This window comes from Melopsittacus undulatus, chromosome 8 (assembly GCF_012275295.1).
Source record: "Melopsittacus undulatus isolate bMelUnd1 chromosome 8, bMelUnd1.mat.Z, whole genome shotgun sequence".
In the NCBI taxonomy this organism is placed as follows: domain Eukaryota; kingdom Metazoa; phylum Chordata; class Aves; order Psittaciformes; family Psittaculidae; genus Melopsittacus; species Melopsittacus undulatus.
The window spans coordinates 39,051,793-39,068,291 of NC_047534.1; the positions used below are offsets into that span (position 1 = coordinate 39,051,793).

Here is a 16,499-nt window from a genome sequence, read left to right on the forward strand (position 1 = left end):
TAAGATCATGGGCTCTGTCATGACAGCGTAATGCTTTATGAAGATACAGGTGCGCTAAAATACCTAAACTGTTACAAGCTAGTATGGATATTGGAAACAATGTCTATACTTGCAGTGCTCTCCACAGGTGGCTAATTAAAAATAGACATGAGAAAAATCAAGGACAATATACAGTTTCTCATACTACGTGGTCTAGACATGATGTAACATGGAAGTGGCCAATGAAAGCACAAAACACCTTTAGTCACAGGACAAATGATGAATTAAGGCCCACACCTATATTGAGGTCAGTTAGATAATGTATACGCAATAATTTCTATCACTGCTGTGCTCATGTGAACAAGCACTGATTCGGATTCCAGAATTAGATTCCTGCAGCTCACACATGGGAAGGCTAAGAGGGGCCTACTGGTCTACTGAACTCTATGCACTGCTTATTCTGTGTGGGTTGTGTTTCTGCTGTTCCTATTGTTATGTGGTGATAATAGGTAAATCATTGATGACCAAAAAAGAAATATCTTAAAGCTAAAATTTTAATTTTTCAAAAAGCAGCTGATATAAAAGTTGATCAATAAAGAACTGAGGGAGCTTAATATCATTAGTTCAAAGCCATTTATTGATATATCCGGTTAAGAGCAGGTTTTATGAGAAGACCAAAGAAGGATCAATAAAGGTGGAAATAGTGTTTTAACAGGCTTCTGTAAGGTTATATTACTGCCATTTCATGTGTTGATGATGCAAGTAAATAATACAAAATCATAGAATCATAGAATAGTTAGGGTTGGAAAGGACCTTAAGATCATCTAGTTCCAACCCCCCTGCCACGGGCAGGGACACCTCACACTAAACCATGTCACCCAAGGCTTCATCCAACCTGGCCTTGAACACTGCCAGGGATGGAGCATTCACAGCCTCCCCGGAAAACCCATTCCAGTACCTCACCACCCTAACAGTAAAGAATTTCTTCCTTCCAATCTAAACCCCTGCTGTTTAAATCCCCAAGCCATTTTAAGTCTGTTCAGAGCCAAATCTGTTTTAAAATGGGAACACAAGTAGGGATTTTTATCAACATACGATCTTCCAGTGGACTGCTGTTGACTGTTTGCTGGTATTTTTCTGCTTATAATATTTCTAATTTATGTAAGAGCAGTAAGTAATGAAGACAGTCAGGCTATAAACACCAAATGGGTATGGAGATTTTAATAGCATATGATTTTTCTATCCAGCAGGTAAAAAAATGGACAGATGTCACACTTTGTTAAATGCCAGCTAGTACTAGAGCATATATTTTAAAAAGTGAAGAAATTAGCTATCAGAACAATTTATCACAGTTGTATTTTTTAATTTTTTTTTATTTTTTAACTGGAGACTGATGATATTCTCTAGTTAAAGCAAGAAGCAATTTAGTAATTTGTTTGGTTTACCATATAACAAAAGTAAGTTCTGTTATTGCATGTTGGTACTAATATACAACAATTTGTTAAAGGAAATTTGAGTTAGAGCAGAAGCAGGAACTGTCTGTCATGAGGAATCTTATTCAAGCCTTTTCCAGGTGTGAGCTATCAGATCAGAGATACCTTAAATCTTAAAAAACTAGGTGGTCAATTTTGTTGCCTTGATGTGGGGCACAAAGCTTTTGAAGCATTAGTCTTTAGTTAGTGGTGCTGACCAACTGCCTGTTACACTTAAGTTAAAGAAACACAAGGGTTTATTTGCTTTTTGGAAATACTCAGCACTCAGACATTGCTATCTGAAGGTGTCCCATTGAGTTTCAAGTCTTTGATGATTTTGAAAATAAGCTGCTACATCTGAAAATTTTCCACTAAGGATGACTTCAACATTAAACAATAAATTTAAAATATGAAATCTCTCTGTTTCCATTTTACAGCAAGCCTGTTCTTCAAGAGCATGTGCATCAAGTGATATTAGTAATGCAGACTTTTTTCCCCAAACTTTTTAGTTAGAAGACTAGTTAAAAAAGTTTATACTTTAAAATGTCCAAACACCACATTTTACATTAAGTATATTGTTTTCAGGTCGTTTATAGAAGCTTTAAAACCAGATCACTTACATGGGTAGATCCAATAACAAGCTTCATAGCTCTATTAAATGTGCTGAAAAAATAACCTTGACTTTGCCTGCACTAATTTTTGTTTTGAGCGCCAGGTGGGGCTGTAATCACATTTGTCTTTAACCTCTACTCTGTTCCTTCGGTGGGTTGGTTTTTTTTTTTCACAAGTTTTTTTTTTTTTTTTTCACAAGTAAACAATACTTGGCATTGAAATTATTTAAAGATCCCTGAAGCGAGAGAGATCTTTTGCTTCTTCTAGTCTGGACAAGGAGCTATGCAGATATATGTCTATTGCTTTGGGAGCAAAGGTAACATCTTTTCAGAATGCATGGCTAGGCTTTGTGGAAGTGTCTGCTGAAGAAAGCACTAGCTCAATTGTGTCTTCACAGCATGTCATTACACCTGTTATGTGTACGAGTGAACAAAACACTATAGTTAGTATAACTCAGACATTTCCAGTTCTTCTCAGGGTGCACCTGAACATCTGGACTCTCTTTACATGTAGCAAATCAGAATATTAGCTATTTTTAACTAGCTCAAAGAGAACTTCTTTTAGATCTTGTCTCTTTGTCATTTTAATTTTTAATGAACTCAGGAAAATAAACTGTCAGATATAGCCCTTGCATTGTGTTTGTGCTCTTAAGTTCTGGTGTACATTTGGCTGTGTTCTCTTTTATATTTGGCTGCGTTAAGCAATATTTTTCTGCATGTTTGCAAGCTCCTTGGATCTTTTGTAATCACGTACGTTCCTTTCTAAGCTTTTCTTCAAATACCAATCCATTTCTATGTCTATGTAGTTACCTTCAGTTTGACTTTCTTTAGGGTTATATCTGTGTAGCTATTCTCTGAGAATACTTGGAAAATGATATGTGAAATAGTCTAAGATTGATTTGGTATGGTAAAAGCTTGAAAACATTCACTGGAATAGCTTTAAGTATATAAATAAGGCTTAGTGAGTTTGATATGTTTGAAGATTCACAGTTTTAGTTAGCTGTGGACTATCTTATACTTCGGTGCATAAGTTACTTCAAAATTCAATTTCTGATATTGAACTCCAGAACATATATACTTTCTTCTAACTATTTTAGATGCTGCCTTTTTATTTATTTACTTTTTTTTCCCTCCTATGTGCCATCAAAAAATTAAGTCATTTTAACTTGCTTTAAAGTGGACATACATGAAAAACAACCTTGCAGATTTAATAATATAGTATGCATGTCCTATTTTAATCTATTGTGTATAGAAGTGTAATTACTTTTGCTCACCTTCTTTTCTTTATTTTCCTTCATTTCTTTTGCATTGGCTTCAGTTGTTTGAGAGAGTTCAGGCCACTCTCCTTGCTATTTTGAGTCAGCAATATAAGGTTCATTCTCAGCTGCTGAATTGTTGGATCATATGTGATATGCTGTAGCAAGCTGGATCATATTGTTCCTGATAATCTCAGTGAATTTTTGTCTTCCAATTTTTTATGAATGTAAAACCTTGTAAGTCTTTAAAGTAAAATTTAGTCAGTCTCAAAGTTCTCTTGCTCTTCAGATGTAGTGATTTTAAAGCTGACGTATTTGAATTGATATATTTAGTATATATATATATGCATTAAGTTGATGTATTTATATATACATTTCAACATATATATATTTTTTGTTGTCTCAAAATTCTCAGTGATGAACTGAGGGTTTGAGAGCAATGTTTTCAGTATGTAAGTCTGCAAAATTATTCACTGAACTAATGCTTAGAGTATATGCAGAGATTTGCAAAGTCAGAACACAAGTTTGGTAGTGTAAAAGCAGTTGTTTTCCTTCAAAAAGATATGTAAATAAAGTAATCCATGTAATAGTCGTTAGATTTTTCCTTCATTACATAAATGTGTACATTCAATGAGAAATTAATGCTATTAAACATTTTCTACTGAATCACTTTATTTAGATTTAACATTTTTCTTTTGTTTAGAGCAACAAAAATTTATGTATGAGAATACAGTACCTCTGCTACGATGCTAATTATGCTCTGTTGGTTTGGGCACATTTCTATTTTACAGATATTAGTATTTATTAACTTTAATAATGGGGTATTGCAGTGCTGCCCTTACTCTGTCTAAAAGGCAAGAGTCTTTTTAGAGTATTTCCATCACTTTTTTTCCCTGGTATTTGAATGAGAAACTTCCTCTTGCACTAAAGGAAAACAGTGAATACCTATAAGAAAACCAAAGCTGAATATGTGCAAAATCAAAGCCTACCTTAATAATAAAAATAATTTAACTATGATGTCCTTGTTGAATATACATTTGATATTTTTAAAACATTACAAGAAAAAGAATTTTTGTAAAACTCTTTAAGAGTGACCTTCAATAAAACTGTGTGCTAATGTGCTGTATTACTCTTGTTATTTTGGTTCTGCTTCAATATGTCAAATGGGCCTGATTGTTAAAAAAAAATGAATAGTTTTATATTTAAAGGGTTAATCATAATTTTGCATGCCTAAGATTACATTACTTTTGTTGAATTACACCTGTTCTGTAAACTGCAAAGTCAATACCAAGCTCTAAATTAAATTAAATAGACATGCACAATTAGATATATTTACGACAAATGCTTTTTATCTGTTTTTACAGGTACTTGATGGTCTTGAAGGTATTGACAATTATCTTAAAATATTTAATTCAGAAGGCTTACATGTGCCTATCTTGACTATGAAGTATGAAGAGCTACAAGAAGCAATTAAAGGCTGCACAGCAACTACTTTGCAGAAGGGAAAAACTTTACTTAATAAAGCAGATTCTCACAGGTATTCCCTCTATTTTTGCATATCTGCTGTATTTCTCCATATCTACCTGTTGCTTTATAACTTGACTAATCAGAATCAGACTGCGTTAAGAGCCAGTGTATTAAACTAAGTAGTTGTGCACTTACATGACCTGAAACACCAAGTTTCTGACATACCTATTTGTTGGTATTTATACAAACCGATCTCTTTAACAAAACATCCTTAGAAATGCTACATGCTACTTGTAAGAGTGCTGTCAAATAGTGGAATGGTATATTAGGGCTGTGTACAGAAACCATCGTTTAGCTAACATTTTTGAAAAGTAAATGTAGGTAAATGAATAAGATATCGGTGGCTATGAAAACTCCATGCTTCCCAATGTAATCCTTTTTGACCTTTTCAAAACTCATAATTCTAGTAATTATAATGTGATTTGTGCAAGACAAAAGTACAGGTGTTAAGCCAAGTGCAGAAAATACTGAGGTTTCTCCAGTTCTTTTAATTATAGCGCACTTTTTTTTCCAAAGCTTTTGTTAATGACAGTGATAATGTACTCCACAGATATGATTTTTGCACTAATTTAAAGCGTGACTTAGTTTAGAATCCTAGTCCTAGAGGCTTATTATCTCCTGCTTTTCAAGTCTTAGTAGGATTCTGGTGCAATAAGAACAAATACCCCTCATACTACTGAGTTGTATTTCAAAGAGCAGATGAACATGGCTGATGGTTGGCTAGTTGTCAGCTTAACTCTGCCTTCCCATTACACGCTTATGTCCTTAATTATTCCTGGTTTTGAATAGCTTTAGTTCAACACAGCAAGTGAAAGTCTAGATAAAAATTTTAATTTAATCACATGACCTTGCAAAAAATTTTATCTAAACTGCTTATATCTGTCACTTCAGATGTAATTGGTTTGAACCTAGCAAAGGGACAGCATAGAAAAATGAAACAGTTGTTTTGAGAACATGTGCTTTACAGGTGGCTTTACGGCTTTTGTTACTGCTTCAGCATCTCCTTGTATTTTAATCAAATGGAAAGAAAAGGGATTTTCCTCAGTGATTCCTAAACCAGCCATAATTCCAGAACAAATGCTGCTGTTCTCTAGGACTTGATGTTCTGATAAACATTACTTCAATAAAAGCAGATGTTATATTTCAAATTATGTCTGTGCAGCATTAATTAATGTTAGGAATGCTGAAGACCTTTATAGAATGAATCTCTAAAATAACAAATCATTAATTTTCTTTCTACCCTATTAAGAGTTAAAAAAAAATATACAAGTACTCCAAATCAGAAGTGGGATAGTAAGATATCATCAGTACACATCAAGAAGAATGGGATGAATTTATCAAAATAACTTTATCAGTAATCTCTGGTAAAATTCAGGAAAAACAGGTAGGGCAACAGGCAGACCTTCTGTATGCCAAAGTGCTGCTCAAGATATTTTATAAGTAAATAAAGAAGGCAAGATTTCTGCCTAGAAGACACAATTTAAACAACAGCAAAGCGTTACAGCTGAAGCAGCAAGGGTTTAAAGAAGGAAGGTGAAACTTAAAACAATGACAATAGGAAATCTCACTAGAAATGTGCTTTGCTGTCTTAAAGAACAGTGAAAAATTCCAGGTTCTCAAATATTTTAAATGCTCGCTTGCATCATAAAAATTAATAAGTACCTTTCTAAGAAAACAAACAGGATGTTCCCTGTTCCTGAAGCTTTTCCCTGCTGCTTCAGGTCTCATTGCCTGAATGTAATGAATTTGCCATATATTTCAGTGAGTAGTGCTAGTACTTCTGTACAGGTGAAACACTTTATATGCCTAAGCATGGGCTTGAGGATTACAATCATGGAATAATTTAAACTGGCAAGGAATTCTGGAGGTAATTTGGCACAATCCTTTGCTCAAAACCTGTCAGATTAAATTGCTCAGGGCCAAATTTTAATATCTCCAAGGATAGAGGTTCCATAGCGTATCTGGGCAACCTGTTATAATGCTTAAACGCTCTCCTTGTGAAACATGTTTTTCTTGTATCTGGTCAAGATAACTGTTGCTGCAACTTGTGAGCATTGCCTCACGGCCTCTTGCTGTTCACCATTGAAAATACTCTGATCTTGTCTTACACATCATAAATAAAGACAACAATTAGACCACCTCTTCACCTCTGTCAGCATCCCTTTGTACATTATGTGCTCCAACCTCCAACTATCTTGGTGGCCACTGATCAATTCACTTTAGCTTCTCTGTCTGTCTTGTGCTCTGGGGACCCACATTAGCCAAACTGGTCTCCAGATGCTGTTTCACAAGCTCTTAACTGCAGGGAATAACCTGCAGGCTAGTCAATTCCAGATGCAATTTAGCATGGGGCTAGTCCTCAGTGCTACAAAGGAGGATCCTGACTCACATTCAACTTTTTGTGTACCATGATAAGTCTAAGTTATGGGGTTTTTTTGCCTAACACATAGCTTTAGGAGATACCCGCGATTCTCCCAGCCAGTGTATAAACCTAGTAAAGGTGACACAGTGAGTTCTCAGCAAATGTGCTAAGAGGTTATGTACCAGAATATTAATTTCTGCCAGAAATGTTAATGCATTGAAGGAGGAAAAAGAGATGCCTCTCTGTCATGTATAAACCACTGTGCTATCCTTAAATGCTGGCCAGTATTTAGCCCAGTGATTAAACCACAAGGGACAGTAAGATCTGCATGAACAGCTTGAGGGGCAGAGGAAGATTTGTACAGAAAACAGAACACTTATCAGGACAACCTCAATTAATATGTTGTTCCTCTTATTTCACAATTCATTGGTAGTCTTAGCTGCTGTTACAAGCTTTCAATTTCCTTTATCTAAATAGACTGGACATCCTAAGGGAAATCTGAAGTCACCATTTGAAGGTGGTAAAGGATGTGGATCTAAAAAAGTTTAGGTATCTTTTCAAAAAGCTGCTTTGTTCTGACAGATGAAAAAGTATAACCTGACCAGTATAACCTCCAGTTTTTCAGGCAATATATTTATTAATAAATAAAAGAAGGAATCCTCTGACCTTGCTCAGGTTGGGTGACTCTTTGTTAACTTTGATGAGATGATGCCCTCAATTGCACCGGATCTTCTGAATGAGGATACTGGAAAATGCATTTTTAATGCACTATCAAAGTGGCTACCATGTGTAGTGCTGGTTTAAATGTACCTAGAGAAAATAGAGTACTTGAGTATTAAGAGAATTAAAATGTAGGTGGATTTCTGTATCCACGTTGTTTTGTTATTTTCATTTTTAGAATACTGAAAAATAAGCCAGGCAGTTTATATGAGTATGATAATACTGTAGTGGTTTATGATTTACAAATCTAACACTGATTCCCTCAGACTGAGTGAAGACTACGTTTAAGGCTAATCACACTGACTTCAGCAGCGTTATTCAAATACAACTCACAGTAAAACCAGAGAAATATGGTAATTCTGCCTTACTTTCAAATCATCATGAGGCATGTAGCAGCTGTATACAAAAAGATAGTACAAATAAATGAAAATGCTCACGCTGGAGCAGGAATATAGAAAAGTGAGAGAAAGCAGTTTTTTCTCATAATCCTAAAGTGTTTCAAAATTAAAATATTGGTAATTCTGATTTGTGAGCAGTAATTTTTAAATTAAAACCAGCTAGAAAAACAGGAGGAGCAAATATACATTAATTCTAAAAAAAAATACAATTAGTAGATTTTTTCCATTTAGAGAACTCTTGCTACTTTGCCAGCTTGCATATGACTGTAAGAACTGTCTGTATTTTACTTCTGATAAAATCTATTGTGTTAACCCATAACAAACTAATGTTACTTTTAAAGATTTTATTGAGATCTAAATTGTAATTCTTAAAACCTGTAAATGTTGTTCTCTTATTGCTTTTTTAAAAGAATTGGTGATAGTAGATATTTTTAAACATATTTCTTTTTAAGGAATACTCAAATAGAGGACTGACATTTATAGAGTTAAAGGATAAAGCACAAACTAAAAGGTTGATAGTTTTTGAAAGAGTAATTTGGAAAATTTGAAAGACCTTAATATTTGGAATTTCTTTTTGTGACCAAATTTGGATAAAATTCAAACAGAATGGCCTATTAATGCCATAATTCCTTTTAACAGTGTGGAATAAAGCTTTTCTTTGAGGCTGCAGAGTTTAACTCTCTGAGCCTTGCCTGAAGTGAGGACAAAATTTCCTTTAATTTTACAGGACAGAGAAAGAAAACTTGAACAAATAACTGTATTAACATAAGTTTCTGATGAACCTGAAGTAATGAAAAATTTATTTTGAATTGGTTGTCTACAAAAGTTCTGAAAATTAATAAATTTTAGTAGTAAATCAATGGATATGTGGGTTTCTTCTTCTTTTTTTCCCCTTTTTTTAATACCAAAACTTCAGATTCTAATTCTACGTGGTAACTTCTTTACGATTTGAAGAGGACTCAAGTATTCAGATTGTGAATTGTTTCCCTGATATTAAATGTTTTAAGACAAGTCTTTGGCTTGTAAATTTATGTTGTCTTTTCCCCTGTTAAAATCCTTGGAAACATTGACTTAGAACCTACAGACATTCTTTTTTTTCAGCTACTGTAAAAACACCGGAATATCTGAAAGTCCAAAGAAAGCATTCTTTTTAAAGTAGAAGTGATATACTATATATTTTCTCTCTTTCTAGGCTGTTACATTTGTGGGTTTAGTCTTTAAATGGTTTAATTAAAGTTAGAATTATTTATGAAATGAGGTATTTCTCAGTGAATCAGGATATCTGGCACATGAATCTAATGTATGCACTAGTGATAAATTACTTGTTTGGAAATGTCATTCATGTGTTCTACTCATTACTAATTTTATTTGAATTAATTTTAATATTTCTCTTTGTTATTTTTATTTTAAGGCTCATGATCTAAAATTCATAAGTTACTTACCACACAAGTCAGTGGGAAAGGTGTTCTTAATCATTATCATCCTGATTGTTGAGCAAAGCTGAGAAATAACAGCAGTTCTGATTTTCCATTTTAGCTCCTGGGTGACAGGAATTCAGAAAATGATGGATTATGTTAAAGAAAAAGTAGATCAAGTGATCAGGCAGGGTCCAGAATCTAAACAACTTACTTTGAAGAAACAACAATGGACTGCTTCTCTTGATGATCATCTAAATAAGGTACATCATAACATGTCTTCTTAACGTATTCATGAACAGTGTATTGTATTTCTGTAATTTAGCTATGTGAATAGTAAAGTTAACTCAAATAAGTACAAATAACATACTAGTTTGTTAGAGAGCCCACACTTGTTAGATTTCTGAATGCTGTTATCAGCGCAAAAAAGCTTAAAGCTGTTCCAAAAAAATACAGCTGTGTCTGTGAGAATACTTTACCAGGGATTTTCAATAAAATATGGATTTGCTTAGGAAATGAGCTATTATAATTTTTAATGTTGGAAAAGAAGTGAGCAATCAGGAAAGTGACCTTCATGCAGCTTTCCTGCATTGTTTCTATGACTTCTTTTTCATTTGATATTAGATAAAAATAGAAGTGTGCCAAAATTGAGGGTTAATAAGCACGGTGGCTGTGAACCATAGCAAATTTTCAGTAAGGCTGAAGGAGAGTAGATTCTATTCACTATAAAAATTCCCATAAATCAAGATACTGATGCATCAAGGACATCAGAGCTTTCTTTAAGATGCTGAATTTTCAGTAACTAGTGCAGAAATTTTCAATGACTCATTAGAGCTGGATTAGACACTACGCAAGTTTCCATGTGTAAATTCAAATTTACAATTATAACCTTTTATCAAGATTCATATGAAGAAAATCCCAGATCATAGACCAAAAAAGTAAATGAATTTAATGACTGAATAATTAAGTCTGCAATTAGATATTTTATAATACTCTCAAAATGTAGATCCAATTTTGACATATGATTTCATTCTGAAGTTTGTTCTAATCAATTTCTTCTGAGTCTTGCATTAGGGAAGACTTTGAAGGTTTGAGTCATAATGCATGATCTTTTATTACAGTGAACATCACTTACTGCTATATTCCTACCAAGCAAAAAACCCTTTTCTCCAAATTCATGCAAAGTGTCACAAAAAATTTGGTGCTAAATTCAACTGCCCCTGAGCATTATTTAATAAAATTTGAACCTCAGCAGCCACTTCTTAGAATAGGTGTTACATGTGAATTCGCATGTCTGATAATAACTATACATCATGTGTCTGCCTGTGCCACTTCATAAGGTGATTTGTTATCATCATGTATATATAACATTTTACCGTGACAATGAAATGGAGTTGTGTACATGTATCGCATAAAAATTGGCCTCTTAATTTGGCAGATAACCTTTAAATGTACTTTCTGATGAAAACAAACAACAACCTCCCCCCCCAAAAAAAAAAAAAAAAGCCCAAACAAAAAAACAGAGCGTAAGAATGTTTCTGCCAAGGTTGTAATATCTAGGCTATAATGCAGTTGTGCCTTACTGAAATAATAAGCCTGGGATAATTTGGATAATGGAAAGCACAGTCAACTAAATAAGAGTAAACAGAAGTAGTTTTTTTTCCTAAATTCTACCATACCTGTAAGAATTTTCTTAGGAGAAATAGTAAAATTTTCTTCCTTTATATTCTCATTCCTGAATTACATAATCTAAATTAGCTAAAAATCAAAAATACAAATTCCAGAGTACATAATCTAAACACCAACAGACAAATGTTAATTCACTTTTTTCTATACGAAGTCATGTTTTATACTGTTGTTATGCTGGCTACTTGTATAAATTAACTTTATAAATAATGCTTTCAAATAAAGGTATCACAGTCGATAAAAAAAATCACCCCAATGCTTGCAGTTGGTATGGAGATTGGCTCATGTTTGTCTGAATCGGAAAGGATTTTGGAGAGGCACCTTGAACTGGCTGAACAAATGAAGGTAAAACAAAAATAAAAGAAACTTTATTAACCTTAAGTACTATTAGAAGGAAATAAATGTCTTCTGTAAGTCTAAATAAGGTGAGAGGCTGAAAGGTTCTAGTGTATTCTTGGAAAGGAAATACGTTTATAGTTTAGTTTTAAACTGTAGTTAGTGAACGAAACCACAGGTAACTTTACAAGGCAGAACTTCTGATATCATTGGTTATCCTCTTTCTCTCTATCTCATAGTGTTATTTTTTACTACCTCAAGATCCTGGTATCAGCCCTTGATAGGAAGACTTTTCAGATATGGTTTTCTACTCCTATGTGAGGCACCAAGTTTAAAAATTATCTAGACAATTAGAGGCACAGAAAACTCTTCTTTTGGTTTATTATGGCAAATATAAAGGATGAATCAGCAAAAGGGAAAAAGATAGTTCAGGTGAAGAAACTCTGAAGGGGCCTCTAAAGTTGCCATTAGATATTCATCTGATGTTGGGAATGCAGCCATGGTATGAAAGCACTGGAGCACTCAGCTCTGTAACACAGCTAAGATTATATTTAAGTCACATTCAGGGCCTTTCCAACTCTGGTAGCATTACTGCGGTATCTGAAAGTGGCTTAGAACCAGCTGAATCCTCTTTGTGATCTTGACATACATGATTATCCTATGTTTGAGGAGTTCTTAAAACACAATTACCCACATGGAGCTCTTTTTTGTTTTAGGGACCGGTTTATGAAACCCAAGACCTGGCTCTACACAGAGTGCAAATAACTCTGTAACAGTTTTTTGTGTCTCTTCTGCCAAATTTTTGCATGCCAGGGTGTTACTTTTTGGTTCTTTTTTTTTTTTTTTTTTTTTTTTTCTATTTGTGGAGGTGTACAATCTGCCCTGACAATCTCTCCTACCTATTCTTTTTGTGGATTGTGATATGCTAGAGTTTGCACTCTAGGCTAAATGCCAGCAATAGGTATGCTAAGTGGTATTGAGTTAAATATATGAAAGTAGATAAGCTCATAGACATAGATATATATGAAGCTATGAATTAAGACAGTGAATCTGAAAATCAGAATCCCAGCCAAATTATGAGAAATGTCAGTAACTTAGCTCTTGCTTAACATACTGTGACTTTCTTCTGTAACAGATGATGCAGTAAAAGATATGACCCAGTATTTGGTCTCTATTTTATTTTTGAAGATTTTCTGCATGCAAATACATTGGTTTGGTCTGGAATATGCAGCTTAATGGGTAGGGACTACTCTGGCATTAGGAAGCAATTCTCGATTGAAGAATGAAGGCATGAATGACACTACAATTCATAAGGCCAAGTGCTACAAGAACAAGCCTTTAAAACAGTTACAGCAGTAGCCTTATGGTGAGCAAGTGCTTCTGGGTCTCTAGACCAGAGAGTTTTTCTGTGAGAATGAGTATCAGGAAAACATTTAAGATGGATTTGAACTCAAGAGAATAATTTCAGAAAATTGGGCCATACTGTTCGTTAAAGGAATAGTTCAGTTCTGGCTGTTTCGGTTTCCATACGAAATGCTTCTATGTAACTGTGAGAAGGGATTTACTTAATCTGAATACTAAGACTCCTACTTTTTTTGTTTGTTTCATTCAAAATAGCTATTTTAATAACTACATCCAAAGGTTTAATAAAAAAAGATTGTTATTTTAAGCACATAATATTTAATTGATTTATAATAGAGCAATACTGTTAAAAATTAACAATGTGGTATCAGTATTCACAAATCCTTTTCAGTCATCATACCTATTGTCCTATGTTTCTACCTTCAAAGGAAACATCACATGAATTGGAAGCAGCTGAGAGAATCATCGAAGATATGGAAGAGTTTGAACCTGAGCAGGTGGCAGCTTTTTCTAGCAGAACTGACTTTCTAAATGAAGAACTGAAAAAAATTGAAAAAAATATTAGTTCAAGACTAGAAATTCTGGAAACCTATGTGTCCTTTCTAAAGTTGACTATGGAGGTACAGGTTACTTATTCTCTGACTAGACTGTGAAAATACTGCAACTGAAAATGTGCTTTTAGCTAGCTAAGACAAATCTAGTGGATGATGTGCCATGGAAGCACTGCAAGTCTTTATAAGCTACTTTTTACTTTAAAGGAGATCAGCTCCATCAGGGCAAGTAGCCCTGAATATTGAACTTGCATCAACATAATGACTAGTCTATGTACAGATTTTCAACTGATTTGAATTGTCATTGTAGAAAGTATTATAATTGAATTTTTTGCTTTATCCTGCACACATGTGCTCTCTCATTATATGCATAATAAAAATGTTTATGTGTATGTGCTCTGGCCTAAATGTACTGATCATGCTTCATATAGTTTTAAAAATATTTCACATGATATGTTGCTGTAGACATTTATCATATGTTGATAGAACTTTTTACTGCTGTCTTGCACTACTTCCAGTGAAGTACCTATTCCTCTGAAGCATTTTTAAATTAAATATATATATATATACTGGTTTATAACATTGATGCAATGATATGTGACAGAAATGGAACAATTTGCTGCCACCTGTCTGTTCACCATCCACTAGTTTACAGGTTATTTAAAACTCTTTTCCTATTTCATATTTGGATAGATTTTTTTAAGGACGATAATAGATCTTAAAACCTGGGAAAAAAATTAGAAGCTTTTAATCAGTTTTGCTGTGTCTATATGCCTTCTGATTATAGCAGCTCAATTTATTATTATTCTATGTTTTTCTGTAGGTAAATGATGATATTCAAACTCTGAAGGAATTCTATAAATCAGAAGCATCACAAGCAAACAACAAGGCTGAAAATCAAATTTCAGTGGAGTCAGCCAACAGTCAGTGGCAAAAGACTATAAAAAAAATTTTCTCCGTTCAAAATATGGGTTGCAATTTTCTTAATTTAATAAAACTGGTGAGTTTAATCTGATAGAACTTCATTGAACATTTGATGTTTGCCTGTGACGAGGTCTAATCCTAGTTTCTCCAGTACCTAGTTTTAAAGGGACTAATGCTGCTATACACATTCAAAATATGGAAGTATTATTTGAGTGCTAATGGCATTATATGTAGTATAAAAAGTTTTGTGCTTAGCAGTGACAGAGCCCTTTATATAAATGATCCAGTACATGCCTACAAATATAATACATACTTATCTGTTTTTTTTCATGTTGGAAAACAGCATATATGCAAGTATATATTAATTTTATTTTACTTCCACTAGCAGGCAGTCTTTACTAATTGAGGGTATGAAGTTCTAAAGAGATGGGTGCTAGAGCTACTTCCTTACAGATAATCTTTCCTGGTGTCTTCACATTCTGTCTTGGGTTCAGCTGTACTACCTAGGCATCCCTATCTAATTTTCCAGCATTTCTTCATGAGATAATCATTTGAGATGTACAGTCATTCCCTAACTCACTCCTCCTAAAGTGATCCCAGTTAATGTAAACAGCCTGGATACCCAGCTGTTCTTTCTGTTTTTATAGACTGACTTGGGAGCAGTTACATTAGAGGGAGGAGGAGATGGTGTTGGTAACATACAGTAGCATGCAAGATGAACTGGAAAAACCTACTTAAGGAGGAAAAGTACCAGGCAGCTAGTGTAAGCTAAATTATGTGCTGTCACAGCTGGATGCAGCCAGGTACAGATAAGATACTCAGTGTAAAGGCAAACTGAATATGTGTGAAGATGAGGTTGCACTGCAGTCACTTAAAATCTTAACATACCTTCAGATATTATCTCTAAAGATCTGTGCTGCCACCATGTTTTCTGCTACTCTGTTCCCATTCTCAGATTGTAGCTTTTAAATGCCTGGAAGATAGATATCATACAACACTTTTTTAAAAGAAAAATTCTGAAATTTGAAAAGCAGAAACAGCATTACCTAGTTTTGGGGGATTTCTGATACGGGCTCTGTTAAGAAGAGGAAAAGATGCCAAATGTTTGAATGCTAAATACTTTATTCCTTCCATGCTTCAGTGCTGCTTTGGCTGTCAGCACAAAGGAGTGCTCTTTTCTTCATCCACTTCACTTGTAGTTGCAATTGCCCAAAAGGCCATTTTGGGTAGTTCTGTCTATTCAGAAATCATTTCCTATGAGAGTTGGAGTCATCAGATGGCAAAAATTCAGTCATTACTTACCTGATTTGTTTTTAACTTTAACATCAGCCACGTTCTCTATGCCTATGATCTTTGCCTAAGAGGAAAGTGTTTTTAAAGGCACCCAGAGTACCAGAAATTTTTGAATAAGCTTCTTTAGAATAGATTTTTATTAAGCTTTTTTGAGACTTTAAAATGATGAAGTTTTAATTGCATTTTTGAAAAACATATGTGTAAAAAAAATGTGTCTGTTTATTTGCCAGGTAAATAAGAGTTTAATATTAAAAGTAGAAAAATCTGTACAAGTAACAGAAGATGTCATTGTTAATCTGAGTAAAGAAAAGAAAGAGCTGACTGATCTTTGGGCAATCTGGAATATTAAAATTACTCAAGTAAAACCCATCAAGCAACAGTACCAGATATTTAAAGAGCAACTAAAAATTGTAAGTAGATTGACTAGAAAGAGAGCAACTGTGGCAAACATTTCTTCATTGTTATTAGTTTCTCTGTGGCTGTCTCATCAATTATTATATGTGTCATGTAAGAAATAGATAATCATTAAGATACAAGTCCCCACTTCATATCTGAATTTTTAATCAAATCCTCATACTACACCAGCAGTGCTTTATGGTTTTTCAGC

General features: G+C 33.9%; 1 protein-coding gene across 2 annotated transcripts in view; it reads left to right on the forward strand.

Moving 5' to 3' along the window:
• CCDC141 (coiled-coil domain containing 141) overlaps positions 1-16,499 on the forward strand; it is an 83,951-nt gene that overhangs the window by 33,891 nt on the left and 33,561 nt on the right. For both annotated transcript variants that reach the window (XM_031052355.2, XM_031052356.2), the window contains exons 8-13: positions 4,683-4,855; positions 9,862-10,003; positions 11,652-11,771; positions 13,553-13,744; positions 14,499-14,675; positions 16,123-16,302. In XM_031052355.2, the coding sequence (XP_030908215.2) occupies positions 4,683-4,855; positions 9,862-10,003; positions 11,652-11,771; positions 13,553-13,744; positions 14,499-14,675; positions 16,123-16,302 (984 nt within the window). The remainder of the gene's footprint in view (positions 1-4,682; positions 4,856-9,861; positions 10,004-11,651; positions 11,772-13,552; positions 13,745-14,498; positions 14,676-16,122; positions 16,303-16,499) is intronic.